Source organism: Caretta caretta, chromosome 10, assembly GCF_965140235.1.
Source record: "Caretta caretta isolate rCarCar2 chromosome 10, rCarCar1.hap1, whole genome shotgun sequence".
Classification (NCBI taxonomy): domain Eukaryota; kingdom Metazoa; phylum Chordata; order Testudines; family Cheloniidae; genus Caretta; species Caretta caretta.
In genome coordinates, this window is record NC_134215.1 from 44,883,712 (window position 1) to 44,909,711 (window position 26,000).

At 47.4% G+C, this 26,000-nt stretch overlaps 1 protein-coding gene and 1 pseudogene across 3 annotated transcripts in view; both read left to right on the forward strand.

Annotated features, from left to right (window-relative positions):
- The window catches only part of SNX1 (sorting nexin 1), a 40,981-nt gene extending 15,183 nt beyond the window's left edge, over positions 1–25,798 (forward strand). Inside the window, exons 2-15 of one of the 3 annotated variants that reach the window (XM_048866994.2) lie at positions 3,621–3,723; positions 4,947–5,083; positions 7,124–7,190; positions 8,333–8,376; positions 13,619–13,760; positions 14,533–14,611; positions 15,843–15,918; positions 18,441–18,554; positions 18,708–18,801; positions 19,599–19,804; positions 22,510–22,653; positions 23,724–23,804; positions 24,512–24,583; positions 25,674–25,798. In XM_048866994.2, the coding sequence (XP_048722951.1) occupies positions 3,621–3,723; positions 4,947–5,083; positions 7,124–7,190; positions 8,333–8,376; positions 13,619–13,760; positions 14,533–14,611; positions 15,843–15,918; positions 18,441–18,554; positions 18,708–18,801; positions 19,599–19,804; positions 22,510–22,653; positions 23,724–23,804; positions 24,512–24,583; positions 25,674–25,784 (1,470 nt within the window). In that variant the 3' untranslated portion in view covers positions 25,785–25,798. Of the gene's footprint in view, positions 1–3,620; positions 3,724–4,946; positions 5,084–7,123; positions 7,191–8,332; positions 8,377–13,618; positions 13,761–14,532; positions 14,612–15,842; positions 15,919–18,440; positions 18,555–18,707; positions 18,802–19,598; positions 19,805–22,509; positions 22,654–23,723; positions 23,805–24,511; positions 24,584–25,193; positions 25,639–25,673 lie in introns of those variants that run through there. The other 2 variants (XM_048866989.2, XM_048866990.2) reach the window with 2 other exon arrangements.
- On the forward strand, positions 2,578–2,784 carry LOC125644446 (U2 spliceosomal RNA; annotated as a pseudogene).
- Positions 25,799–26,000: the final 202 nt, after the last annotated feature.

Sequence of the window (26,000 nt, forward strand, 5' to 3'; positions counted from 1 at the left end):
TAAGTGTCAGACACAGCAGGTACATTCCCTCTCTGCTTAACACTGACAAGGCCTCAGCTGGGGTACTGTGTCCACTTCTGGGCACCATGCTTCAGGAAAGAGGTGAACAAATTGGAGAGAGTCCAGAGGAAAGCGATAAAAATGAGAAGACTTGGAAAACCTGGCCTGTAAGGAAGGATTTTTTAAAACCAAAAAAAAAACCCCAGAATAAATCTTGGTCTCTAAGGTGCCACAAGTACTCTTCTTTTTGCAAATACAGACTAACATGGCAGCTACTCTGAAACCAGAAAAACTGATTAGTCTTGAAAAGACTACTGAGAGGGGACCTGTTTAAGCCTTCAAATATATTAAGGGCTGTTGTAAAGAGGATGGTGATCAATTGTTCTGTATCCTTTGCAGATAAGGCAAGAGGTAATGGGCTTAATCTGCAGCAAGGAGATGTAGGTTATATAGCTGGAAAAGACTTCCTAATGAGGTAGTTAAGCACCAGAATAGGCTTCCAATGGAGATTGTGGCATCCCTGTCATTGGAGGATTTTAAGAACAGGTTGGATGAACACACCTGCCAGGGATGCTTTAGGTTTACTTTGTCCTGCCTCAGTGGAGGGTACTGGACTTGATGATCTCTTGAGTTCCCTTTCAGCCTGACACTTCTGTGATTCTGAGTCCCTCTGCAGCAGGTCCAGCCCACTTACACTATGGCTGTGGGAGTATCTGCTTGGGAAACCTACTGGGATTTCCCCTTGTTGCCACCTGTGCATCTTGAGGTGAGAGGGACCCTTGCTACTCTTGAAGGTGAGCCCATGCTGCTTTTTTTGCCTTTTTGGAAGGGCAGGAGGGCCTCCTTCCCCCCACCCATACTCAGTGGGAGTGGCCCCATTGCACAGGGCTGGCCCCACAGCAGGGAGCCCATGCCATGGTATAGCTAAGGGTCTAGATTACCTTAATCCAGCTCTGGGACAGACTATCTCAGCAAGGGCACAGTGTGTTCTGTTGCTGTAGAATGTCTTCTTTCGAGTAGAATGTCTTCTTTCTAGCAGATGGCAGAGTGGAGCAGGGAGCTAAAGTGCTCATTGCCACTCCATCTTTGGTTGGGCTGAAACTCTCCACTCCAGTTTCAAGATCCCTGATCTGTTGATAAAACCTCATGGTAAGGTGGCTAGACGCTACTGATGTTGGTTATTTCCACTTTCAGTTATCTGTCTTTAGATAGCATCATCTCTGCTGCAAAACCGTGTTGTGCTGCACGTATACAGGCAGGTGCCAGCAGAAATGCACTATGCCTCATGTTAGAAGAGCAGGCTCTGAAGACAAGATCACTGTACCTGCATGTAAATGTTCAGTAACAGCAAAGGAAGAGTGTATAAAGGCTATATGAGCATAACTGTCCAGAAAACCAGTATCCAGAGGCTCAAGGGTCCTCTTGTTAGGCCAGCTAGACCTCAGTGTCTGGCTCCATCTCTGTAACTGGGACCACCAGTCATTGTAATTGCCTCTGACCCAGCCAGGATCTAAAACTAATTATCAGGTGCATTTTTATTTCTTCCCTTTTGAACTCTCTAGAGACTAAAGACTTAAATTTGTTAGTCTCGAAGGTGCCACAAGTACTCATTTTTCTTTTTACAGACTTCATTGTGGTGGAAGTATAGGACTACTTTTAACATGTAACTAGCTACTTGGCATACTGGTTTCCCTGGGCAGACTTTCATTTTCCCTTAAACCACTCTGTGTTCGCAAGTCACTGTCTCTTGCCTATTGAGTAGCCTGCTCAAATGGCAGTATTCTGTGTGCTGTGGATGGAGCAGCCCTGCAAACTCATTCTTGTGAGTCACAGGGTTGGATTGGCCCTGTTGACAGCTCAGTACTAACTGACACTGCAAAGTGCAGGTGGGTGTTGGTGGGGGGGGACAACTTTCAGAAAGAATGAGCTCCCTGGGTTTCAAAAGGAACATTATCTGTAGTGATGTGTTTGTGCCTTGTGTTAGGGCTTGGTGTCAGCTTCAAAAGCTGGCACTGTGCATCACATGGCTTTGAAGTGAAATCTCTAAGCACTTGGAACAGAGATTCTGGACAGTGCAGCCTTCTCTGCCTTTGTAGAATTGTTCTAGGAGAAGACATGCTGCAACCTTATATAGAACAGATTATTGGCTCCCTGGTACAGATCTGGCTCCAAACCATGCCCGGTGAGCAGGACATGCAAATGGATCCATAGAATGGCCCTTTTTCTCTTTCTTTGTGTAGCAGTCTGTGGTTGGTGTAATGGATAGAAACCCACTGATCTGAAAACATAATCCTGTTTGCTTCACAACTGGCCTCTCCTGCACTTCAGGGAATGACCCACTAGTGGTAGCAACACTTGAGATTGCTAATGTAGACAGTGCTCAAGTCACTGGTATCCTGACAGCTAAAAAGGCTTGCTCTGAACATAGCTGACTGTATAGTAGTGAAAATACTCAAGCTTCACCATTGCTACCAGTGGATCTGCCAGGCCTGGAATTATAGGCACTAACTTGCCCAGCGTATGCAGGGTCCAGTGCTGAGCAGTGCATGGTGCATTTAAACTCGGACCCTGTCCATGCTATCTTTGACATGGTACTAGTCATATCTATGTGTAAATAGCTGTCTGCACCAACTGACTAGCATGAACAGTGCCTTCTGATATGTCCTTTATTTGAGGACTGTATATTAAATTGATTTTTGGAACAGGGGATGAAATAGGAGCTTGCTCTGTCCACCCCATGCATCAACCTGATATTGCAGTGCCTCCAGGAAAAAAGTGTCTTCTGGGGATGTTATCAACAGTGCTGCTGTTACAGCAGGCAGTGTCTGATAGTGGCAGGGGGGTGGTCTCTGTACATACCTGTCCTTGCTGGTCAGGAAAACCTACTGGAATCTTACTTGCTGCAACTATTTTCAACACCTAATACCGCTGCTGTTGCAGCTATAGTGCAGAGAGGATCTAAGAACTCACTTGTGACAGGAGTGAGCAAATTTAATCTCCCCCTGCAACTCTTCCTAACAGAGCAAGAACGAAATCCAGTGACACAACTTCTAAATCGAATGGTCAAAGGTAGAGGTGCTGGAAGTACCTGGAGTTGCTAAGCTTGGCTGTATTGATTGCCCATGCTGTTCCTTGCACAGATCCTTTTCCTCCATTATTTTGAGTTCTTCCTTGCAGACTTTAATGCACTTCTGCCATCCCATTTCTAAATCCGATTAGCAGTAAGGTGACCAAGCATGACCATGTGGCAGGAGCAGCAGAGTGACAGCTGTGTGAAATCAAACCACATCTTCTGGGCTGAATGGTGTGGTTGGGGCCAGCCTTAGGGAAAATGGTATCCTGGGCAAACTTGTATTTTGGAGCTCCAGTCCCCACTGCCTCCCTTGGCTCTCCACCTCCATTGCACTGAGCTCCTTTCTGTAGCCTTGCACTCCAGGCCCATCCCATTCCTTGCCACTTGGCCATGGCACCTAGATCAGACACCCACCTGTAAGGCCAGCCCTGGTTGGGGTATGGGAGAGGGAGGTTTGGCTGGGAACTGGAACACTCCTCTTATTGGCAGGTATAAGTGATCTCTGTGCAACTCGTGATGTTCACACTGACTGCCACTCTGCTTTCAGAGCAAGCCCCAGTCACCCAAGAGGGAGTCTCCTCTCCCAGTGAATAGCAGCTCTAAAGAAAATGGGGATCGTGTGGAACAGGATGATCAGGACCTATTTGCAGGTAAGCTTCCCTGTGCTGTGTGCAAAGCACAACTCAAGCTTTTTCCAAGTAGGATGAGAGGTGACTGCAGCCACTAGATAAGAGCTAAAAGCTGCAGGAGGTTTGTCATTACTTAATTATGTTTAAATACCCAGTGGAGGAGGGGATCTGTTAAGGGTGGCACCTGCCCCTTCCATGCATCTGCTTATGTTCCTTTGAAAATGGAAACAGTAACAAGCTCTCCTGGCCTCTCTGGGAAAGCTGGGTAAGGGTTTCCTTAGCACTGCCTTAGGGGCAGCTCTAAATTGTAGTGGGAAAACAACTTGCCTGTGGCAACTGCCTGGAGAAGCCTAAACACCAAACTCTAAAGAATGTAAGCATTGTGATCTGCTGCAGTGTCCTTCTGGAGTGTGCAGGCAGAGCGGGTAGCATCTGGAGCTTAGGGTTCCCAACCAGCTGTGGAGTGAAAGTAACACACGGGTCAGTTTAAACTGTTGCTGTTCAGAATCCTGTGACTGTCAGTGGCATGGACAGTACAGCTACTTGTAGACTTCCCAAGCAGTTCCAATGGCACTAGAGCTGCTCACTGGGGAGGAGAAGCCAAAACTGACAGAGGTCCTCAGCTCCTTGCAGCAGCCAGGAGGCTGGAAAGATTGCATGAAGCACTTCCACTCTCCAGTGGCCAGCATAAGGGCTCCAGACTTGGCAGAAGAGTGCACCAAAGCAATCTCCATGGAAAGCATCCTGGTAGGGATCTCGGAACTATTGCTCTACGAGTAGCAGGGAATAAACTCCCACCAGGGAGGGTGCCAGGAGCAGGTGCCATTCAAGAATCTATTCTACCATTCCAGCTGCCCTTGCTGTTCCCCTCTATGTACAGCCAAGCAGAGGGGAGTATGGCCTAGCATAAGATAAGAACTGGTGCCCTGGCCAGTATGAGCAGAAAAGAGCCGATCACTGGGCCGATGGCTTGGTGTCTCTCTCTCTAAAAAGTGTGTGTGTGTGGGGGGGGGAATTAAAAACTCCATAAGGTGATAGCACCACTGGAAGCCAAAGCCAAGCCCTGGGCATATAGGCGTTCAGGGGAAACTTCCTCCGAGAGGCGAACACTGTCAAATACCTACATGTGTAAAGTCTTGAGACTGGGGAGTATAATACTGCCTGGAACAAGAGCTCTACTAGTTTCTCTGGAACCAGGTGAAAAGCTACAGACTCCCTTGGTGGTGACCCTTGTGCCTTTGCAGATGCCACGGTGGAGCTATCTCTGGACAGTACCCAAAACAACCAGAAGAAGGAACCTGCCAAAGTGTCCAGCCCTGCCCCTCCTCTAGAAGTAGCAGAAAGTTCCTCTTCCAAACACCAGCCAAAGAGCTACGAGGAGGTGAGAATTACTACTTCCATGCTGGTTGCCTTCTGTCCAGTTCACTCTGCCAGTCTGGGACTGGCGTCAGAAGGTAGTGGTCTACATGTGATCGAAGGGTAGAATGTCAGGGGCACTCCCCCAAAGCTGGTTAACTTGAAGGGGGCTCAGATTCCCTTGAACTTAATTATCCTCTCCCTGTGAGATGGCAACACCTGCTGGCTGAGAGCAGGACACTGCTAAAAGCTTCCGCAAGGATGGAATGTCACTCACGTCATCACTCACTTCAGGGACAAAGGTCAGCCCAAGTGAGTGACCAAGTTGTTGCTCATTGTGGACGTGCAGTGCTGCTGTCAGATGACCACTTCTAATGCTGCAATACTGGCTCAATACAAAGTTGCTTGTAATGGTGTCAGATTTCACTACCATCCCTTTGTGGGGCACCTCCACAGGTGTCAGGCCTCAGGCCTTTACCTCTTCTGGGATGCAACTCTGCAATTTGTGTACTCTGCTAGGGACCTGGGTTACAGCCCCTGGTACCAACTGTGATTGATTCAGCTGGGCTAGGACCTGCCTGAGTTCCTCTTTGCAAGCCTGTGTCTGCATATATTTGCAGACAGACAAACCACTTCTCAAAACAAAGCATGACTTGATTTGCCAAAACAGTTATACAGTGCTTAGAAAAGGAGTACTTGTGGCACCTTAGAGACTAACCAATTTATTTGAGCATGAGCTTTCGTGAGCTACAGGTCACTTCATCCGATGAAGTGAGCTGTAGCTCACGAAAGCTCATGCTCAAATAAATTGGTTAGTCTCTAAGGTGCCACAAGTACTCCTTTTTCTTTTTGCAAAGACAGACTAACACGGCTGTTACTCTGAAACAGTGCTTAGAGGTGACTTTCAAGTAACAGACCTGCATGCATATTTCCAGGGCAGATAGTATAATTGCTTGTTTCCATTACCTATTTGCCTTCCCATCCAGAAGGGTGAGCAGTTTTTCTTTATTGTAAAAGTCTGTCTCCCTGCAAGCCAGCTTTAATATAGTCTCCTTATGTCTGTAGTATGCAGGCTGGGCTCTCTGATCCTGTCTCAGCAGCGAGGGTATGGTTATAAATAAAGGCCAAATGAAGTACCTCTGTAGTGCTGTGTGGGAGAAGAGACTTGAATTTGGACAGAGGACCCATTTTCCTCTAGAGGTGTTGCTCTGTTCAACGCCTCCTATTTCTCCCTGCACACACCTGCCCAACCATGGACCCCTCTCTCTGGCAGGATGATGGGTGCAGTAGCAGGGTCTCTAGTGGGAGAGTCCTTTAGCCTGGAGAAGGGGTCTCTGAATCTCAAGTGCCACTTCAGTGTTATCACCTTTTCCTAAAGCGGTGCAGTATAGCTGGAGATGCTGCTCACTGAACCAATCAGCTGCCTCCTTTCACATTTTAGACTGAAGCGTACTACGGACTAGTTTTGCAGCCTTGCTCCATCCAGCCACTTGTGTGCTGCTCCTGTGACCTAAAGGGGTTATGGGGGTTTGTCCCATAGGAATCTAATCTACAGGTGGCAGACCTGGTGTAGTTGGCTCTGTTCCATCCTCTATCCCAGCCTGTGTGGTAGGGGATATGGTGGAAGTGCCACTCCAATATAGTTATCCCAGGCTGCCATACTGGTTCTTGGGGGCACCCTACACAGCCAGGTGCAATGTAATATAGCCTTGAGGCTACTCTGTCACACTTTCCCACAAGGTCAGAGGAATGAAATGGTGTCAAAACTGCCTTTGGTTCCTGGATCTCACACTGGGCACAATTTGGGTGGATCAGAAGAGTGGGATGAACTGTAGTAAACTGCATTTGATGTGGCTTTGCGTTTCTGGGAACAGTCTGCAGGTCCAGCACTAAGCTTCTGTCTGTGCTGTTAGACAACAGCTCAGCTTTGCCCTGAGGAACTTGTAATCTAAACACCAGATAAGCACGTCTGAATATTTAATGATTTGGCATGGTTTGAGGCAGGCTGAAACCTTGATCTGGGATTGTACTGACTTGCTATATGTACTCTCCTCTTCCTAAACAGCTGGAGGAAGAGGAACAGGAGGACAAGTTTGAGCTGACTGTGGGAGTAAGTGACCCAGAAAAAATCGGTGAGTCTATGCACAATGTATAGTGTGCATGGAGGTAAGATGGAGTCTAGAAGTGGAGCTTAGCAGGATGTAATGCAGCCAGTCCACTATCTTCCCTCCTGAATACACCACCAAGTCCCGCTCCTATCCATTCTCAAAATGTCAATCTCTTTTTTTGGTTTGCTTTCTTGCTGGTGGCTGGTTCTGGAGACTCCTCTGTACCTACCAACTTGAGTTTTTAGTAAATAGCCTGACTTAGCAGCAGCATATCTCCTAGCTTTATTGTAAGGAGGATGGCTATTCAGATAGCTCTCCATTAGAGACTGGTAGTTCAGGGCATATAAGGACTAAAACACCAGTGATGGCAGAGTCTGTAGGACCCACGCTGCACCCAAAGGATGTTTCTGAGAACCAGCATCAAGGCTGATAGCACCCTGATCTTGGACAGCACAGTGGCCTCCTGCATTGGTGGGTGGTTTTTGGTGGAATCTGTAGCTCAGGTAGCCACTAAACTGGCTAGGTCAGGAGTCTGGACACAGATCTTGACCCATTCACCAGTCAGTCATCTCTAAAGCAATTACTGCTATAAGAAGGAAGGGTGTGGAAGCGTTTCCCTGCAGCTGGAGCACTGTAGGTAGCCGTTTAGTTTCACTAGAAGAAAGTGAAGTGTCTGCTTTGGTTTAATACTCTGGCTATGATGGAATCTCTGAAAAGGCAGATCACATGTAGCTAAGGAGTAGGTTAGCAACTAGCTTCCTTCTAAATAGGTTGTCTCCTGTTCCATACAGCCACTGAATTGTTCACGCTTAAACAGATGTGTGGAACTAGCCCAGATGCTGGCAGGGCAACAAATGATTAACTGTCAGTGTGTCCAGCTCTCTTCTCTAGGAAATACAAAGAGGGCTCTGCAGCATCAAGCAGCCAGATCTGTTAACTGGCAGGAATCCAGCAGCTCCTATAATGTGAGCTGCAGCATGCCTTTGGGCACATACTGTCAATGGGCTAACTGAGCCCACGAGCTGTCCAGAAGTTCTAAATGCAGCCAGTTGGAACACCATCCCCTGCTTGAGAAAGAGACTAGTATATATACCAAGCATCAGTAGGAAATAAATTGTAAATTGTCTGAATGGAGAACTAATTTTGCTTTCTTGACTTTTCTGTAGGGGATGGCATGAATGCATACGTAGCCTACAAAGTCTCAACACAGGTACGTCTAATAAGGGAAGAAGCCCCTTTCCTCCACTGGGATTTTACGAACCCTTTCTTCACTCAGCAATTGCTAAGATAAGTGTAAGGCAGTTAAGGTGGAATCTTGGGCTATTTCCCTACAAAATGTGAAGTCTTCAGCAATCTCCTTCATAGGTCAGACTTCTGCTTTGCATGTTGTCCCCAAACTGCTGTAGCTCCTTCTGTAACCCCTTAGTAGCCTGGCAAAACAATGATGTACTGAAGACCTAAATCCTAACTGAGTCAGTTTTTGCAAGCTCTCTAGGGCTGACTCCTTATTCCCTTTTTGCACAATGAAGGATCAGTCTAGCTACTGTTTGTTCTCCTCTATAAAGCTGCACAATGTGTCTCTCTCCAGTGAAATCTCTCCTGACGTAAGACTGTCAGACACCAGCTCCATGCAGGATAATAAGGGCTTTACTGTTACTTGGCAGAAAGCCAGTTCCAAGAGCCTGTTGGGAATGAGTTCTGTACACAAACCCCATCTAAATATTCTCTCCTTTTTAAAGAGGCTCTGAAACCCAAGCTAGGCATGTTTAAAACCCTTTTCTTCTCTTCTCCCCTCCCTCCCAGCCCTGCCAGCAACCTCTAACATCCCCATGTGTAGAAAGAATAGTAAATATGGCAGGCAACCAGCTTGGCTTAACAGTAGAAATCCTTGGTGATCTTAAACACACACACACAAAAAGCTTACAAGAAGTGGAAGATTGGACAAATGACCAGGGAGGAGTATTAAAAATATTGTTCAGGCATGCAGGAGTGAAATCAGGAAGGCCAAATAACACTTGAAGTTGCAGCTAGCAAGGGATGTTAAGAGTAACAAGAAAGGTTTCGACAGGTATGTTAGCAACAAGAAGGTCTGGGAAAGTGTGGGCCCCTTACTGAATGAGGAAGGCAAGCTAGTGACAGAGGATGTGGAAAAAGCTAATGTACTCACTCAATGCTCTTTTTTTTTTTTTTTGCCTCTGTCTTCACGAACGAGGTCAACTCCCAGACTACTGCACTGGGCAGCACAGTATGGGGAGGAGGTGATCAGCCCTCTGAGGAGAAAAGTGGTTCAAGACTATTTAGAAAAGCTGGACGAGCACAAGTCCATGGGGCCGGATGCGCTGCATCCGAGGATGCCAAAGGAGTTGGCAGATGTGATTGCAAAGCCATTGGCCATTATCTTTGAAAACTCATGGCAATCAGGGGAGGTCCCAGATGACTGGAAAAAAGGCTAATGTAGTGCCCATCTTTAAAAAAGGAAGGAGGAGGATCCAGGAAACTCTAGGCCAGTCAGACTCAACTCAGTCCCTGGAAAAATCATGGAGCAGGTCCTCAAGGAATCAATTTTGAAGCACTTAGAGGAGAGGAAAGTCATCAGGAACAGTCAGCATGGATTCACCAAGGGCAAGTCTTGCCTGACTAACCTTATTGCCTTCTGTGAGAACTGGTCCTGGATGAAGGGAAAGCAATGGATGTGGTGTTCCTTGGCTAGCAAAATTTTTGATACGGTCTCCCACAGTATTCTTGCCAGCAAGTTAAAGAAGTATGGGCTTGATGAATGGACTATAAGGTGGATAGAAAGTTGGCTAGGTCATCAGGCTCAACAGGTAGTGATCAATGGCTCCATGTCTAGTTGGCAGCCAGTATCAAGTGGAGTGCCCCAAGGGTCGGTCCTGGGGACAGTTTTGTTCAGTATCTTCATTAATTATCTGGAGGAGGTCATGGATTGCACCCTCAGCAAGTTTGCAGATGACTCTAAACTAGGAGGAGTGGTAGATATGCTGGAGGGTAGGGATAGGCTACAGAGGGACCTTGACAAATTAGAGGATTGGGCCAAAAGAAATCTGAGGTTCAACAAGGACAAGTGCAGAGTCCTGCACTTAGGATGGAAGAATCCCATGCATTGCTACAGACTAGGGACCAAGTGGCTAGGCAGCAGTTCTGCAGAAAGACCTAGGGGTTTCAGTGGATAAGAACCTGGATGAGTCAACAGTGTGCCCTTGTTGACAAGAAGGCAAATGGCATTTTGGGCTGTATAAGTAGGAGCATTGCCAGCGGATGGAGGGACATGATCATTCCCCCTCTATTCAGCATTGGTGAGGCCTCATCTGGAGTACTGTCTAGTTTTGGGCCCCACACTACAAGAAGGATGTGGAAAATTGGAAAGAGCCCAGCAGAGGGCAACAAAAATGATTAGGGGGCTGGAGCACATGACTTATGAGGAGAGGCTGAGGGAACTGGGTTTATTTAATCTGCAGAAGAGAATGGGGGGGGCGGTAGGGATTTGATAGCTGCTTTCAACTACCTGAAAGGGGGTTTCAAAGAGGATGGATTTAGACTGTTCTCAGTGGTAGCAGATGACAAAACAAGGAGTAATGGTCTCAAGTTGCAGTGTGGGAGGTTTAGGTTGGATTTTAGGAAAAACTTTCACTAGGAGGGTGGTGAAGCACTGGAATGGGTTACCTAGGGAGGTGGTGCAATCTCCTTCCTTAAAGGTTTTTAAGGTCAGGCTTGACAAAGCCCTGGCTGGAATGATTTAGTTGGGGATTGGACATGCTTCGAGCAGGGGGTTGGACTAGATGACCTCCTGAGGTCCCTTCCAACCCTGACATTCTATGATAAGCTAATAGGAGTTGCACTTGGCCTGTACAGGGATAGGAGCTCTTTGGGGGGGGGGGGGGGGGGGGGGGGAATGCTGCCAGGAATGGTGTTTGTGGCACAGTAGGTGGCTTTCCCTCAGTCAGCCATGAACCAGTGGCTCAGTTCATTACGAGGGAACCTTACAGGCTGATATAAGGAACTCAGCCTCTGCTCACTTGACGCTGAAGAGCCACTGCCCTTTCCCTGTTCCTGTAAAGGCATGAAGAGTACTAACAACTCCAGGTTAGTTAACTCTACACCATTGTGGGGCTGCTGACTGCTTTGCAGAAATGAATGAGTCCCTGCCCCAAAGTTCACTACCTGATATCCCTTATGAGAAGTGACTGTCCTAAACAAGTCCTGGGGGAATAGGGGAGCAGCAATTAATAGTGTATTGGCTTGGACACATCTTCCTGCTTCCCTTTTGTGGTTTAAAAACTGGAAGAATGATTTAAAACAGGCCAGCTATGCACTGGTTATATCTCAATGGCTTCAAGCAGGCTATTGCCCAAGCTTGCCATCCCAGCTGAATTACTGTCACCTCTGTCAATTACTACTTTCTCCACATAGCTATCCTAGCCAAGCCTTAAGGCGTGAGCTATATATAATGACATCTGTTTTTGAGGAATGGCATGACTATACCTTTCTGCAATTCTGTGTCAGATCTGTGATCATGGGCAGACTACAGTCTTGTTACACTGAAATAACTGTCCTCTTGCTGACCCCGGGGGGGGGGGGGGGGAGACATGACAACTTCCTGTCCTGAGTGCAGTGCCTCTTCCCAAACCAAACACACCCACTTCTTGTCTGTATAGCCAAGGCTAGTGAAATACGTCACAAATCATAAATACTTTGACATTTGCATCTTCCCCATCTGTCGGGGATTTTATGCTCTGATAGCACTAGTAACTTGCTGTTGTTCAGTTAACTACCTAAAAGCTGCTGTTGTGTGGTACCTTCTCTTTAAACAGCATGAGTTCACTGGGAGTGAAGGTGAGTCTGAAGATTGTAATTGGTGAACAGTAATACTCAGTAGTGTCCAGAGAGCCCATAACTGTAGAGCCAGTAGAGGTAGAGCCAGTCCCTACTCCAAGGAGCTGTCAGTTGACGACAAGCTGCACGTGTGATGGCAGCCATCTTGCATGGCACCAGAAATCTCATGCTACAAACCTGAATCTCTACAGCGTGAGCTGTAGAGCCAGGCTTTCAAACTGAGATGCTCATCTTCTGGGTTTGGCACAGAGGGGACACACATGCGTTGACCAGTATTCTCACACTGTGTGTGTGTGATCAAGACGACAAATGCGATTACTGTATCTGTTACTCTAACACGGGGGTGGGCAAACTTTTTGGGCCAAGGGCCACATTGGGGTGGGGAAACTGTATGCAGTGCAGGGAGTTGGGGAAAGGGGCTGGAGCCATGTCCTTGCGCGGGCCTGGGGGGGGGGTGGCACAGAGCTCTGAGCGCTGCCCTTGCTGTGCCTCCAGGTACCTCCCCCAAAGCTCCTATTGGCTGCAGTTCCCCGTTCCTGGCCAATGGGAGCTGCAGGGGGTGGTGCCTGGAGGCAAGGGCAATGCATGGAGCCCTCTGCCCCATCCCCAGGCTGCAGGGATGTTGTGCTGGTAGCTTCTGAGAGCTGCACAGGGTCTGGCACCACGGGGGGGCAATCCCATGGGGCAGATCCAAAGCCCTGAGGGGCCAGATCCGGCCTGCGGGCCATAGTTTGCACACCCCTGCTCTAACACCACTTCTGCTGCCTGCTCTGCAGGCAGGGCTGTCCCTTGGGGGGTGCAGGGCTGGGGGTAGAAGTGATGGATTCATCTCTTCCAGGACCGACCACACTGGCCCATGGGGCTCCCCCAAAGTGTGGAGTCTGAAGCAGTTGCCCTACACAGCTTTGCCCACAGGCTTACAATTCCATCTTTTCAGCTGCTGATGCTTAACACTGAAAGGCTGTCTTACTATAGAAAAGACTATAGACTTGGCAAGTCAACAGTCACTCTAACAAGAATTTGCTCAAAGCCATTCACTCTTCCTTGTACATGACTGACTGAGGGGTGACAGCAACACAACTCTCAAGCCCTCCATGTGTGCAACCCAACAGCTTGGTCTTATTATTTCCATCTTCCCGTGTGTTACTTGTCAAGCTTTGTAAGCTCTCTGAAGAAATATGGAGCAAATTTCTGAGGTGCTATAAATGACTCTAAAGGCTAACAGGAGCTCACTGGCAAAACTGTTTTGCCATGAGACTTAACACAACTACAGAGCTATCCTGTCCTCAGATGGTCTTAACGCTGCTATTTAGAGGATAAGTGACTCTTCAGTAACAGTTTCTTTTCAGTCTTGCTTGAGTAAAGAGGCTCAAGCTTGCCAAAATGAGCTAATGTAGATTGTGTTTAAGTCTTGGTGGGTGGGGAATGCTGAAGGATAGGAGAGGCCACTCTTGGCTCTTGTAGGAGGGAAACTGTCCTTTACTGGCTAAGATGCTCAGTGAGGAAGGGTGAAATGTTAGCTGAACATCCTGTAAAGGAGTTCTTGGCTAGATCAGCTGTACTGTATTTAGTCTTATTTGACTCTTGTCTTTCTCCTGCAGACCAGTTTGCCAATGTTCAGGAGTAAGCAGTTCTCTGTGAAAAGGAGATTCAGTGACTTCTTGGGTCTGTATGAGAAGCTATCGGAGAAGCACTCTCAGAATGGATTCGTAGTCCCACCACCTCCAGAAAAGAGCTTAATAGGTGAGGGTGATGTCCAGAAACTCTGCCAGTCAATGCAATTAATTCTAAACCTGAGGTGAGCTGTTAGCTTTCCATGAATATGCACTAGTGCATTGGGTTTACTGGCAGGCATGTTCTCTCAAACTGCAAAACAGACAAATCCTGCAGAATATTAGTGGGAAAACAAATCTTGTGTTTGTAAGAGCATCTGCCACAGAATCTGGATTCTGAGTAATGATCATCTGGCTTAAGAGGCAGTTAGAACAGTCTCTGGTCAAGTGCTCAACCTTCAAATGTAAACTCTTAATAATCTGTCAGTAGCTTTGGAGAAGCTATTAATAAATAACTTCTGACAAACCTAAAATTTTCTCTTGGAGCAACTTGTGAACAGCATGGCAAACATTTGAATAAATAGCCTGATTATTCACATTGCTGTAGTTTTCTGTACACAGAGTTGGTTGTGTGTACCACATTACATACACTTGAACTTAGAACATCGTCACTGACTTGCTTTTCTCTTCAGGATCCAGATCGGTTACCCCTCTCTCAAACCCTGCACAGGCTTGTTCCATCTCATTCCATGCATGTGGCTTTTCTCCTTGTATCTGCTTATCTGGCAGCGTCCCCTCGTCCCTTCCCAGCCTTGCTGCTGGTACAGGATCCTTGTGCTGCCTCAGAGGAAAGATGTTTCTGATCGATCTGCCATATTTGTTACCTTTCCCTAAAGCATCTGTCTGTCTGAAAGTACCTAGTGCTTTTCAAATAAAGTAGTGTCTCCTGTCTGCCATTCCAGGAATGACCAAAGTGAAAGTTGGGAAAGAAGACTCGTCCTCTTTGGAGTTCCTAGAGAAGAGACGGGCTGCTCTGGAAAGGTATGGGCCATTGCCTCTGAGATGCTGTCTTTGGGACAGCCTGCCTCTTCAGTGTAGCTACCCCCAATACAAGCAAAGAGATTCAGAGGGGAAGCTTTCAAGGAAGGATCAGTGAGACGTCTCCTGAGTATGGACACAGGCTTGCAAAGCTCACTGACCTAAATGGGAATCAGCTCAAACCCCGTCTGGGTTTTTAATACATTGTGAGATGACTACAGCAAGATGAGACCCCATCACTTCAGCCAACTGTGTTCACCTCGGTTACAGGAGATCCTGTATAGTACAGACAGGTTCTAGACATCAGAGGGCACTAGTTCCAATGTAGGTTACAAAATTTGTTTAAAAACAGAAATGGCTCTCCTCTAAAACCAAACATAAAGTAGTAAGTGAATGCCCAGGAGGCTTATAAACTGAGCAGGATTGGGGTAGGGAACAATACATTATGGAATTGTTAACCATCCTTGGTAGATGGCAGTGAAACTGGGGTGTTCAGCCTTGTCTGGATGGAGGGTTAGTGTGCAGCAAGCTGGGCTGTAAATGTACAGCCCACTGCATGACCCTGCTACTGTGCATTTAAAAACTCCCTAGTGCACTTTGAGCTACTCCCATTTAAAATGTTCCCTGAGGAGATCGTCATGTGCAGTAGCAGGGTCCACAAGGCCAGCTAGTGCACCACATGCTAGGCTGCTATAGATGTATGCACTGTTTGCCATGCACTATCTTGGTCTAGACAAACCCTTAATCTTGCCAAAGGAGGCCTCTGATCATAGTCACATGCAGACTGACTCCTAGCATTCAGAACTGTGGTGCAGCTCAATCTTCCGAAGTTCAGGAATATCAGGAACACAATGGATTCTTTGAATCCTTGAGTCAAGATTGGTCTCTCTAAATCTGCTAGAGCTCTACCACAATTTATGGGCTAGAGTCAGGAATTATTTGGTGAAATTCTGTGAGCTGTGACATGAGTCAAGACTAGATTGTAATGGTCCCTTCTGTATGTAATCTGTAAGGAACAGATCTCTGGGTGGGAACAGCTTGTTAGCCTACAGTTGGCTTGCTGGTCCTGTCTTGGTGGCTAAATTGCACTTTACCAGTTCTGTTATAACATGCTGTACTGATTCCATACAGACTTCACTTGAGGCTTTTTACAACTGCTAGTAATGATAGAGGTAAAGGAGGAAAGTCTGGATAGACCAAATGACTTGTTTACTAATGCATTTTCACTCTATAGGTACCTTCAGAGAATAGTCAACCATCCAACCATGCTGCAGGACCCTGATGTCAGGGAGTTCTTAGAAAAAGAAGAGGTTCGTATAGGGCTTGGCTATACTTGCAGATGTAGAGCGCTTTGGGTTAAACCGGCCTTCGTACAGCGCAGTAGTGAAAGCGCTCCAGTCTGTCCACACTGACAGCTGAAAGCGCCCTGGCGTGGCCACATTTTCAGCACTTGCAGTAGCATTGGGAGCGGTGCATTATGGGCAGCTATCCTAGCATTCATGTGGCTGCAACATGCTTTTCAAATGGGGAGAGGGATGGGGTGGAGTGTGTTGTGTGTATGTGGTGTGAGAGAGTGAGTGGGGTTTTGGGGTGCTGAGTGTCAGCATGCTGTCTTGTAAGTACAGAACCTCCTACCTCCCCCACCTCTCTCACTCAAAGCAAATATTAGCTGTTTGGTTTTTTTCTATGAGCTGATAAGCAGCTGGCACTTTGAAACGGAGCTTTGAAAGGGCTATTTCTGCATTCCTGCCGGAGTTTACAACAAAGACGAGGCAGCTTCAGTTAATAGGATTATGGGATGTTTCTGGAGGGCAATCAGAGCACTGTAACCTAAGTCCTGGTTCACACTGACACTATAGGTCTCACCCAATACGCAGCAAACCTTATCCCTCTCAGGGAGGTGGAGTACCAGCAGCACTCTAACCACGGAGTTATGTGCCTTGCCAGTGTGGACAGGGAGTGAGTTAGAGCGCTCTGGGCAGCTTTTTTGCGGTATAATGTGAAAGTGTAGCCAAGGCCATAGAGAATGCATAAATACAGCTGCAGGTGTTCTGGAAGTGTATTGAGGTTGTCTACCTACATGTCTTAAGAGGATTCAAATGAAACTGCACACTTCAGGAATTAGTTTAAGTTAAGTAACTTTCACCATTAGCGTGTAACATTCTACATCTTTCACTTGAGTGTCAAAGCTATCTACACTTTTGCCTTTTCACTTATTTTGCACAGATTATAAGGTGTCTTCTCAACACAGGAATTACAAGAATCAAATTTTTTTAACTTTTACAAAAATAAAGTGGGGATAAATGCCTAATCATGTGGTGAAATCACACATCTAGGACTTAGGAGATCAGACACCTGTGTCTTGCTGCCACTGACTGACCTTGCTCAAGTCATGCAGAGTCTCATTCAGTGGCTGATCTCTGAATGCGCTCCAGAGACCTTAGGGTGGCTAGTTTCAAGTTATTGGGAAAAGGGGATGCTTTCATAAGATGGTAGGCTAGTCCTTGGTCTTTGAAAACATGCAGGCATGACATCCAAGCTGTCCAGGTGCTTGAGCTGCAGCTGGCTGCCCAGTGTTGGCCAAAGTCAAATCAACAGACTCACTAGTCTCAAACTATGAAATGCTCAAAAGAAATCTGGGGTGGATGGGGGACTGTGACTCACTCTGCTTTACTGCACTGTCTCTTGGATCATAAGTCTTTAAAGTTCTTTTCTAGTTAAAGTGACTCAGTGTTACTCTGGGGCTCCACGCTTATTCCTGTATCGTGCTCAATTCACAGCTAAACCTCTGTGCATCCCAGCAAACTTGCCCTGGTATTTGAGTCAAGCTGTGTTCTCTTCTTGTCAGATCAAGTGATTGTGCACTCACACTTTATGAAGGAGGGTGCACAAGTGTAACCAACTGAAATAGTAAATGATGCATGAGCAATAAAATCTGGCTCCATATTGGCTGTTTTGGTGCTGTAGGGCCAATGGGAATAAACTTTTTAAAATTAAACAATGATTCCACTCATGGAAGTAGAATTATTCATTGTAGAACCACCTTCTCAGCTGTACACGACTGCATGTATAGTCAGTCCCCTTGGTAAGATGATCTGTGCCAGACTTTGAGCTGGTTTTCCAGACCTGAAGGAGAGCTCTGTGTAGCTGAAAAGCTGCTCTCTTGCCAACAGAAGTTGGTCCAGTAAAAGATACTCCCTCATCCACCTTGTGTCTCAAATATCCTGCGGCCAATACTGCATACAACATCTGCCAGACTCTGAGTCATGAGCTCGCTTCTGAGGGTGGGATTGACAGAGGTAACCTGGTCAATCAGCATGCAGTTAGCTGAAATTTGATCTCCATTAAAATACTAAAAGTCTGAGTTTCAAATGAGCATGCCAGTCATAGCAGGGTTTCCTAATGACACTCTGCAACATGCCAGGGGATTTAGACTGTTCTAAGATAGCAAAGCTCTTGCTTCTGGCACTGTGCAGACAGTAAATCTTCAAACATTGCCCTGAGGCCCCACATATGCCTCCTGGTTCTTGGAGATCCAGTCCAGAGCATTTAAATTCTGAGTGACTTGGGAAGCAGCTTGAACTACAGAAAGCTATATAACCAGAAAACATACTAGCAAGTGCAAATTCATACCTCTAAATTGCAGGCACTGTCATTTAACTAGCCTTATCCAGAACTAGTCTCCTGAAGTGCACTGACTCCGTTCCCTATCAGTCATTGCAATGATTATCATGGAGCCAGTCAATCTAGTGTCCATGTGGTACTATGATCAAAGTAACCAGGAGTTCAGCCACTATAGCAAACAACCAAGGGCTTTTTGATCTCTCTACAGCTGCCCCGAGCAGTAGGCACCCAGACACTGAGTGGAGCAGGTATACTAAAGATGTTCAACAAAGCCACTGATGCTGTCAGCAAAATGACCATCAAGATGAATGAATCAGACATCGTAAGTAGTCAGTGACATTTCTCCTTGGGCAGCCTCGAAGAGGGAAAATGGGTTGGCTAAGACCCAAATGTAACCTTGCAACCGTTCATTCAGTCCTCGTTCATGCCATGAGAATGTGTGAACTCGCCTCAGTTGTGGATTTGTCCATTTCAGTGGTTTGAGGAGAAACTTCAGGAGGTGGAGTGTGAGGAGCAGCGCCTACGGAAGCTACATTCTGCAGTAGAAACACTAGTCAACCACAGGAAAGGTAATGGGGTCTCTGTCTCAGTAGAACTCGCAGCTTGAACTATAGACACTGCTGAGCTTTGACCTTGTGTGGGGGTTGAGATCTGCTCACCACTAGCACCTGCTCTGCATTATGGTGCTTACCTCCTAGAGTTACCTTTGCTAATACCATGTCTGCAGTGAGTAGGAAAACAGAGCTGGAAGGGGTGGGAGAATACATCTGGCCTGTAAAATCTCCTGGTCAGGAGGCATGATGTGCAGCAGAGAAGAGGCAGAATCAGTAAGGTTAAATGTCCTGATCTGGATTCAGAGGCTGCTGCAGTAATTGAATAAACTCCAATTCCAGCTTCTCCTGACTCCTAAGAAGCTGTTCATTCTGCTGCTTTTCATTGTGAGCTCTCTGAAGGGCAACTATATGCAGTGCAGAGCAGCAATTTCACTCTCTCTCCACATAGAAATATACAAAAACACATAGTGGCTGCCTGGGATCTGCATCTCTAGTGTGTCTGGCCTCCTACTTTATTTCTCTGCCAACTTTTCCACTCTTGCTACTAGCTACAGGCACCCAGCCCTTCCCCGTCAAAGCCCCAAGAGGCAGTTGATTCTTGCTGTGGGATCACTGGCTCTTTTCAGTTGACCACATGGGTGGTCAGAAGGCAGTTGTGTTGGTAACTAAATCAGAGATGATAAGCAACCTTTAGCCTTCTCTCCCCCTACTCTGGGCTAATCTTTCTAGTTGGGTTGTCACTATTGGCCACTGCTTCACTTTGAGTGCTCCGCAGTCAGCTGTATTTACACTCCTCTCATTCCATCCACTAGAGTTAGTACTGAACACAGCACAGTTTGCAAAGAGTTTGGCCATGCTAGGGAGTTCAGAAGACAACACAGCCCTGTCTCGGGCACTCTCCCAACTGGCTGAGGTGGAAGAGAAGATAGAACAGCTGCACCAGGAACAGGCCAGCAATGACTTCTTCCTCCTGGCTGAGCTCCTGAGTGACTACGTTCGCCTTCTCTCAGTTGTAAGGGTAAGCAATCCTCACATCCTGTCCATTGCAGGCAAACCTTTGGCATCTTGCCACAGGAGTAGAGCAGGGCTGGCCAGAACATGGCCCTTGGAGTTGGGACAAGCCAGGAAGTGGCCACCTTCATTCTTAATGTGGAGGTGCAGGCCCAGACTACAGGTTCCATGTGCCAGCAGCATGTAGGATAGAGATGCAACACTGCATGCTGGGCCCTGTAGAGCACTATCTGAGCCTTGGTCTGGCTGCATTTCATACAAGGACCTATAGTCTGTGCTGTTGCTTTGTAGTACAGCTGAGGAAACTGTTCTCCCTGAGTTAATATAAACCATGTGTAGCTCCCATAAAATTCACTATGGCCCTTGGCTGGGCAAGGTGGGACAGGCCTGCTGTAAGCTTGTGCTGCATGAGCCCAATGCACTGACCTGGTAATTGTTCTTCATGGGCCAAGCTTAGCTCTTCTAGAATTCTCCCCTCTGACCCATGCAGTCAGCCTCAGGATGCATTACAAATTGGTACAAAGAGCAAAGTCCTAGAGTAGCTGAGAGCCCAGGAAAGGGATTAGCTTCATTAGCCATTGGCACAGAACGTGGAGCCCAGGTGGTATCTGGGGCTCAGCTCATTTTAAAGATTTCCTTTTCTTGCTGCTGTTCTAGATTTCTCACTTCCACTTATGCCATTTTGTCCAATCTTTGCAAACTGTTGTAAATTGCTCCTTCCCGTCTCTCTCCTTGACAGTGCCGTACACTGCGTTGGGAGTCCAGAGGAAGTCTGGCTTGGTGGTTAGGGTGTTCGCCTGGAGCTTGGAAGACCTGGGTCCTAATCCGGGCTCTATCTCATACTGTGACACCTTATGCAAGACACTTAATGTGTCTGGGCCGCAGTCCCATCTGTCAAATGGGGCAATAGTGCATACTTAGGAGGGAATTGTGGGGGATAAATACACACAAACTGAGCTGAGAATTCAGACACTTCCTGTAGAAGTTTAAGATGTTGTTAGAAACCAGACTGTGTTGTAGGGACAATGTATTGACTTTTTTGCTGGGGGAAATCTCCAGCAGGAAGGTCAGGATTTCTACACCTTTGTTTCCCCCCTAGGTTGTCTTTATCCTTCAGTGTCTGAAATGCTCTTGGGCTTTTACCAAAGCCCAAGTAGTTTGTCTCCTGTGTTCTAAAATGGATGCTCACCCCCTCCCCCCCCCCCCCCCCCCCCCCCCCCCCCCCGCCGACTCCTGACTGACGTTGGTGAGGGTTATCTGTTCACAGGCAGCTCTTGCAGATCACCTGATACCAAACATACCACTAAAGCATATGGTCAACACCCAGGTTACAGATCAGTACCCGAATGGCCAGAGTTTGAAATGCTGATTTCCATAAATCCGACTGAAAACAATATGAGCTGCAGGTACTTGGCACCTTTGAAAATTAAGCATTTAACTCCAAGCACTTGGGTTTGAAAGTGCTGGCTGAGTCCTGGGACAGCTTATCTGTGAAGTCATAAAGATACTGGGGCAAGGAGCCTGCAGGGAGGAATAGCCTGTCCCAGTCACTTACATGTGCCCTTGCTGCATGGGATTAGCATCTGCCTCTCATGATTGGAAATGTCACTTGTGACATCTAATGGAAGAACCACATTCTGGAAGGAGCGTGTGCCCCTAGTCTCTGGAGCTGTGCTAAGCATTCTGGGAGCAAGGGCCACTACAAGGTCTGAGCAAATCTCTGCTTTTGAGCACTTCGCTTTCTCTGGGTAGCATTCGTAACAGCACAGGGGACATCTGTTGAACAGGTAGCATCTAGTGACCTTGTTCTCCCAGCCTCTTTTCCCACTATACGAGACTTGTGCTATGCAGCAGACTCAGGCCTGCTCAATTGCCTTGCTCAGTTTGTAAAATGATTCTAATTTCCTAACGGGGGATATAGGGGAGAAACGGGGACTCTGAAAAGCTTTCTTCATTGCAGCATCATCCTGCAGATCCATGACCTGTCCTGGGCCATTCATGTGCACTGGTCTCTCCCTACCTTAACAGACCAGTTGATGTGGCCTTTGGATTTTCCAATCCCAAAGGGGGCAAGATTTGGGTTTCCTGAAGCACAAGGAGTCTCTGGCCTTACCATGCAGTATGCTGGCTCCTCCAGTCTGAAACTCCAGTTCCAGAGCTCTGAAGGAGCGGGTTGCACCTGTTGAAATTCTGCAACATGTAGCCAGAGTCTTCAATTCAGAGACTCTCGTCAAAGGGAAGGTCTTCCAGATCTTGTCAAGAGACAGAGGTGCTCTACTGCCTTGAAACACACCCTGAGAGCTCCAGAGCGGAGACAGTAAATTACCCAGATCAAACTATCTTCTTGGGATTACTAGCTCAAAAATAGCTTGGTGGGTGACCGTCACTGGAGCAGGAAGGAAGGTTATGAGACTCCTGGAAGTCAGTCAGTCACAGGTAATGTAAACTGTGCACTGGCCCATCCCAGAGCCAGGGGACAGTGTCCTATCAGACACAGAGCAGTGAAGCTCTCCTAGCAGAGGCTGGAGCAGGCCAGTGGAGGGGACTGGCACAATAGCTTTTCACTGCCTAATACAGCCCCCCCCCCCCCCCCCCCTTGACTGCATAACAAACCTCTTGTAATGTTGTGACCATCCCCTTACACAGATGCACTGAATGCAGCTGTGAGGGCAAACTGCTGGTCTAATGTTCTGTCTGCTCCGGCACTGGCAGGGTGCCTTTGACCAGCGCATGAAGACCTGGCAGCGTTGGCAGGATGCGCAGACCATGTTACAGAAGAAGCGGGAGACTGAGGCCAGGCTGCTGTGGGCCAACAAACCTGACAAGCTACAGCAGGCCAAAGAGGAGATCTCTGAGGTGAGGAACTTTTGCGGGGGTGGGAGGCAAGCTGCCTCAAACCAGGGCATCTGCCAAGCAGGCCTTGGTTTAATGTGTCATTGTGCTCTGCAATTGTCTTGGTTTGGCTGCCAAACCAGTGCAATGACCCTTCCCTTCTGCACACCATCCCAACAAGCCCAGTTACCAAGTAGCACTGCACAGGAACTATAAATAAAAGGTCCAGGCCACTTCTCTAGACCAGACACTGGCTCTGCTTCCACCCCAGTGGGGAGTTGCATGTCCTGAGCCTAGGACAGGGGTGACCAAATGGTGGCTCACAAGCAACACGTGGCTTTTACTGTTAAAGTGTGTCTTGTGGAGCCCCCTTCCCTGTTTTCCACCTACCAGATGTGGGAGTGGGAGCTTGGGACCTCTGCTTTGTTGTGGAATAGTGGCTTCCGCCCAGCGGGGTGGCAGGGATGGTGTCTCAGGGTGCACCCCAGCTCTCAAACTTCTGAAGATTTGTCTCATACGGCTCAGAAGGTCAGTACACTTTTGGTCATCCCTGGCCTAGGAGATAGGACATCCCATCAGTGGAAGGGATGGGTTTCTGGCTAATAAGAATTTTGCCCCTCTTTGTGTAGGACCCAAGCCTGGTTTAAACAGAGGCCTGTCAGTGCAAGGCTCTGTAGGGGGAGATCTTTCCGCCCATAGAGGGACCTTTCCAGTGCACCATGTCCGATGCAGAGCAAGTGACCTAGCTCTGTCTTCCTCCAGCTTGATAGCATGGCAGTATCCAACAAGAGTTGAGGGACATGGGGCAGGGGCTGCAGCTGGCTGTATAGTCGTATTGAGAGGACCTGATGGACAAAGGGGCTGTGCATCCTGGGGAGCTCTGCTGTAATAGCCCAAGAGCCAGATTGTTCCCCACTGAGGGGAGACGTTTAAGTCTGCAGGGAATCTCCCTTGAGGTTATCTGCTGGGAGTTGTAGGTGGCACTAAGCAGCTCAGCAGTGGATGTATTGGAAGAGGAAGTGACTATAATCCAGATGGGATCTGCCCTGCCCTGGGAGTTGAAGGAAATAACATGATCTGTCAACTCTTTGCAGTGGGAGTCTCGTGTGACGCAGTATGAAAGGGATTTCGAGCGGATTTCTTCTGTGGTCCGCAAGGAAGTGACACGGTTTGAGGTACAGTGGATCCCAGTCCTTCCTGCAGCATGCACATAACCAAACCTGGCAACTCGCTCCCATCTTGCATTCCCTTCTGCCTTCAGAGGGGCATTACAGTCTTCCCTAGCCACTGCTACTGAGATGTCTAATGGTGGGGTGGGTAGAAGGGAGTTCTCCCAAGCCCTTCCGTGCTCCTCCCAGATAGTGTCCTCTGGATTCAGTGAGGACTATAAAACTGGACAATCCAGCCTGATTGGACAAAAATCAACTTCTGTTTCACTCCTCTCTCCGTCCCTCACCCAGCCCCTCCAGGGGTAACATGCACAGAGCTCTGGTCTCTGCACTGCCCTGGCGTCCACTCACACATACACATACACAGTGTGGAATGGTGCACTCTAATAGCAAGTATCCCAGCAGCTTATTGCTGGCAACTTCAGGTAGCCCCTTCAGGCCACTGACAGGAGTGCTATCCTCTTCCCAGCTGCTTCTAATCCGATTAATCTGTACCAAGATCTTAAGCTGCATTTTGGTCCTATGGCAGCTTTATTATCTGTTGTATTGAATGTGCCTGATATAACCACTAGGTGCTCAAATTAAGAATCCTAAATGAAAACTTGAAGCAAAATCCTCTTTGCAGCTCTTCCTGAGTCTTGCCTGTTCCAGCTGGAGATGAACCACACTGCAGATATGAAAGGCTGAATTAATTAATGTCCTCTCTCTTGCAGAGAGAGAAATCAAAGGACTTCAGAAATCATGTGACTAAATACCTTGAGACACTCTTAAACTCACAGCAGCAGGTGAGAATCCCTGACCAGCAGCTCATAAATCCCTCAGCTGGTTTGTTCCTGACATCAGCAACAAGTCCAGTCAAATGTAGAAGGATGTGAATTGGGTTACACCCGGCAAAGTGAAGCCTAGCTCTGAAAACATCCACTAAAGACTCCTATATAGCGCATGCACAATGCAGTGTTGGCTACCCTGGCAATCCAGAGACTTACCCAGCCCCAGAGTGTATGGAGAAGTGGTGATGCTCCTGAGCAGAGATGAGGGGTGTCTGTTTTGGATAACCATGTCCCATCAGAGGCTAAGCTAAACCTGGAAACTTGTATCATAGTGATGGTACAAGCAGCAGGAAATAGAGTAGTTAAGCATGGCTACTTAATAACAAGCCAGGCCATCAACATAGCCGGAGGTCTGCCTCGATCAGTCAAAATGAGCAAGGGTCAGTGTGCTTCCGTTACACCACTATCTACAAATTCTTCTGTAGACAGTATAGTTGTTCCCGTGTTGTAGAAGGAACAGGCCTTTTCCTTTAAAGCACTAGACTACAACTGGGAACTTGTCTTGGCAGATGACTGGCAGCTTGCTTGCTGACTGTTTGTGTTTGTCTCCTTGTGGTCTCTGCAGCTGGTGAAGTACTGGGAGGCATTCCTACCTGAAGCAAAGGCCATCTCATAACCAGACCAAGCAAACCAGAACACACCTGAACTTACTTTGCCTTTTTATACACTGTACCTCTTCGCCTTTTACGGACAGACCCTAACTGAATGCATCCTGCAGAGCTGTTAGAGATTTAACCCCCAAATGAGCAGCAGCCCAGACAATAACTCTTCTAACTGTATTTTTGATTTAGCTTCATATATATATATATATATATTTTCTTAATGGAGAGACTAATTTCCTGCTTTCAGCCAAGACCTACAGTATGTGGTGCGTGTGGGGAGGGGGTTAATGATATGTGTATATAAACAAAATGTATATTTTTCAGGCTGGGCTCTAGGACCTGGGAATAATGGCTTTCTGTTACTCCTGCAGTGCCATGAAGATTATGTAATAAAATATTTAAAAATCAGGGCAAACCAGCTAATTCTTGTTTCTTCAGCATAGGTGCCACATGGCTGGAGGTGGAGCATCTTGTCAAACCAAGCTAAAGTTTATCACAGGATGGCTTTTATTTCAAGTATATTGTGGGAAGCTGGAAACCAGGTTCTCAATTAAAACAAACACTGGAAGTTCTGGAGTGGAAATTTGGTTAGAATATCACTTCAAACCCTCCCTCCCTGGGCTAGCGACAGGTGTTAGACTTAACTGCTCAGTGGGGTAATGGACCTTCTGTCTCTGTCAGGCAGTACCCCCATCTTCTAACCCTCCAGACTCGTGGGGGGCGGAGGGGGAGAGAGTGGTCTGTGAGACAGGACTCCTAGAGGAAACCCC